Source organism: Papaver somniferum, chromosome 7 (genome assembly GCF_003573695.1).
Source record: "Papaver somniferum cultivar HN1 chromosome 7, ASM357369v1, whole genome shotgun sequence".
Lineage (NCBI taxonomy): Eukaryota > Viridiplantae > Streptophyta > Magnoliopsida > Ranunculales > Papaveraceae > Papaver > Papaver somniferum.
Window position 1 is genome coordinate 4,779,911 of NC_039364.1, and position 2,435 is coordinate 4,782,345.

Consider the following 2,435-nt stretch of genomic DNA (forward strand, 5'->3'; position numbering starts at 1 on the left):
TCTTAAAGTAATATCTACGAATAGAAAAACTCCACAACAGCCCCTACACTCATATATTTAGTCTATGATAGATCAGTTGCAGGCTTGGTATTTCAAGAACGGGAAAAACTTAGGCAGAAAACTCCGGCCATTAACCCATTTGTGCTATTTGTTGACTGTCTCGGGCAAAAGAAAGAACCGGTTTTACTAATCAAGTGATCCAATCTTATCGTACACTATGGGTTCAACCCAAAACTGGTTTAGCACAATTTCTTACAGTCAAGTAGTAGCTTACTGCAAAACAATGCTAATATGTAACTGAGCTAAAACTGTAATTTGTGGACAACGACCCTCCAACAAAACTTCAATCTTCTTGTTGCAAAAAGAAAAAGTAAAAGAATCCAGCGGTAGTGTGAAGTTTACGTTTCCACCAAGAATATCCATATTACAAATTTATCAACAGCAGGTCAAATTTTATATCTTTGATTTATTTTTCATCTAGCAAAAGGATATGGAGATCAATATTTATGTTGGTTTTGACTGGAAATATATAAATTTATGTTGTTATCTTATCAATTCTACGGTCAAAGGACAAAATGTTGGGGGCGTCAATTATTTCATCTATGACCAAAGACCATCTTTATGAGAAGCTTTATCATCCAGCACTTGTGTGCTATATATGACTCTAATTATCTTTTCTAATAATGGTATGCATAAAAAGAACAGGATAACCTTTTGAAGCCATCAATATATTTAAGTAGATGCAGTTGTAGTAGCTATGTACATTTAGTGTTTCGCGCAGACACGTTAAAGAATTTGTCAACAGTCCATAAAATACAACTGCTAAAACATCATAGCCCTAATAATTTTGCACTATAAATATCAACCAACACTAGATTATATTTCATTCACTCACTTTCTCAAATGGCATTCAAAAGTAGCATTCAGATCAGCTCTATTCTTCTCTTCATCTGTTTTGCGACATTTTCTTTGACAACAAAAGCATGTCAACCAACTGATAAAGCAGCTCTGCTCGATTTCAAGAGTTTGATCAACCAAGATCCAACTAAATTGTTGAAGACTTGGAATGCATCCACCGATTGTTGCATCCAGTGGGAAGGTGTTGCTTGTGGTTCTAACGGTCGTGTCGTGAACTTAACACGCCCTGGATTGTATTCCACTGATGATTCCATCTTCGATACGTTCATGAACGGAACGATTTCTCCGTCTTTGGGGAATCTTGAGTTTCTTCGCTTCTTAGACTTGAGTAACCTTAAGCAGTTAGTGGGAACAATTCCTCCTACACTTGGAAAATTATCACACCTTACTGATTTTTTCCTTGATACCAACCAACTGGAGGGTCAAATTCCTGCCTCATTTCAAAGACTTACGAAACTCAGAAGGATGTACCTCAGTGATAATCGTCTATCCGGGCCAGTTCCGACCTCCATGCTCCTACAAATGTCTTCGCTTTCAGAACTAGGTTTATTCAATAATCGGCTATCTGGTGGAATTCCATCCTCAATCCAAAACTTAGTTTCATTAACTAAGATTGATATCCATGGGAACCAATTCTCAGGTAGTATACCAAGTACCATTGGTTCACTCAAGCAGTTGAACTATGTAGACTTATCGGCGAATAAGTTTTCCGGAATCATTCCTCAATCCATTGGAGAACTATCCAAACTTAACTTACTCTATCTCTTCCAAAACAAGCTCTCCGGAAACCTTCCAAGTTCATTCTCAGGGCTCAGCTCTCTTAAATTTTGTCGGCTAGAAGACAACAAACTGACAGGTGGTTTACCTTCGTCCATCGGTAAAATGACACTCCAACGGTTAGTCCTCGATAACAACATGTTATCAGGCGAATTACCTGCCAGTATTGGTAATCTTACAAACCTTGATAATTTAAGCTTGAAAAACAATGGATTTACAGGTAATATTCCGTCGAGTTTTAGCAACCTCAATGTTTTAACTCTTGATCTGTCACACAACAAGTTGACAGGTAAAATCCCTCCATTTAAGAATGCATTTCCCGCATCTTCTTTTGAGGGTAACTCTGGCTTGTGTGGTTCTCCACTCCCTTCTTGTAAAACTGCCTAGTAACTTTATATCTTTTATGTAATTCTGTTTTCACTCAGTAAAACGCAATAAATTTGATTTGCTGATAATCTTGCATACTAAATCATACCGTTTGAGCAATTGATTACGTAAATTCAAACTCATTTTGCGATAGTTTGACCCATTGAAGAGAGAAATTCATGGCTCTTACTTTACAGGAAGGACTGTATTTCCCAGTTTGACTTTAACCCATCCAAGAGAGGACATATAACCCCACTTCACTATTTGCTTTCTAATGGGACCAACCAGGTAAAAAAAAAGAGAAGAAAAGACTTTGGCCATGGCTAATCTCAAAAGACATCAACACTGATACCAGAGACCAAATTGCTACAAGG

The 2,435-nt window shown here is 37.4% G+C and overlaps 1 protein-coding gene across 1 annotated transcript; it reads left to right on the top strand.

Moving 5' to 3' along the window:
* The first annotated feature begins 903 nt into the window (after nt 1–903).
* Nucleotides 904–2,150, top strand: LOC113300511 (receptor-like protein 53). The gene has a single exon (XM_026549712.1). The coding sequence runs from the start codon at nt 904–906 to the stop codon at nt 2,080–2,082; it is 1,179 nt and encodes a 392-aa protein (XP_026405497.1). The 3' UTR covers nt 2,083–2,150.
* Nucleotides 2,151–2,435: the final 285 nt, after the last annotated feature.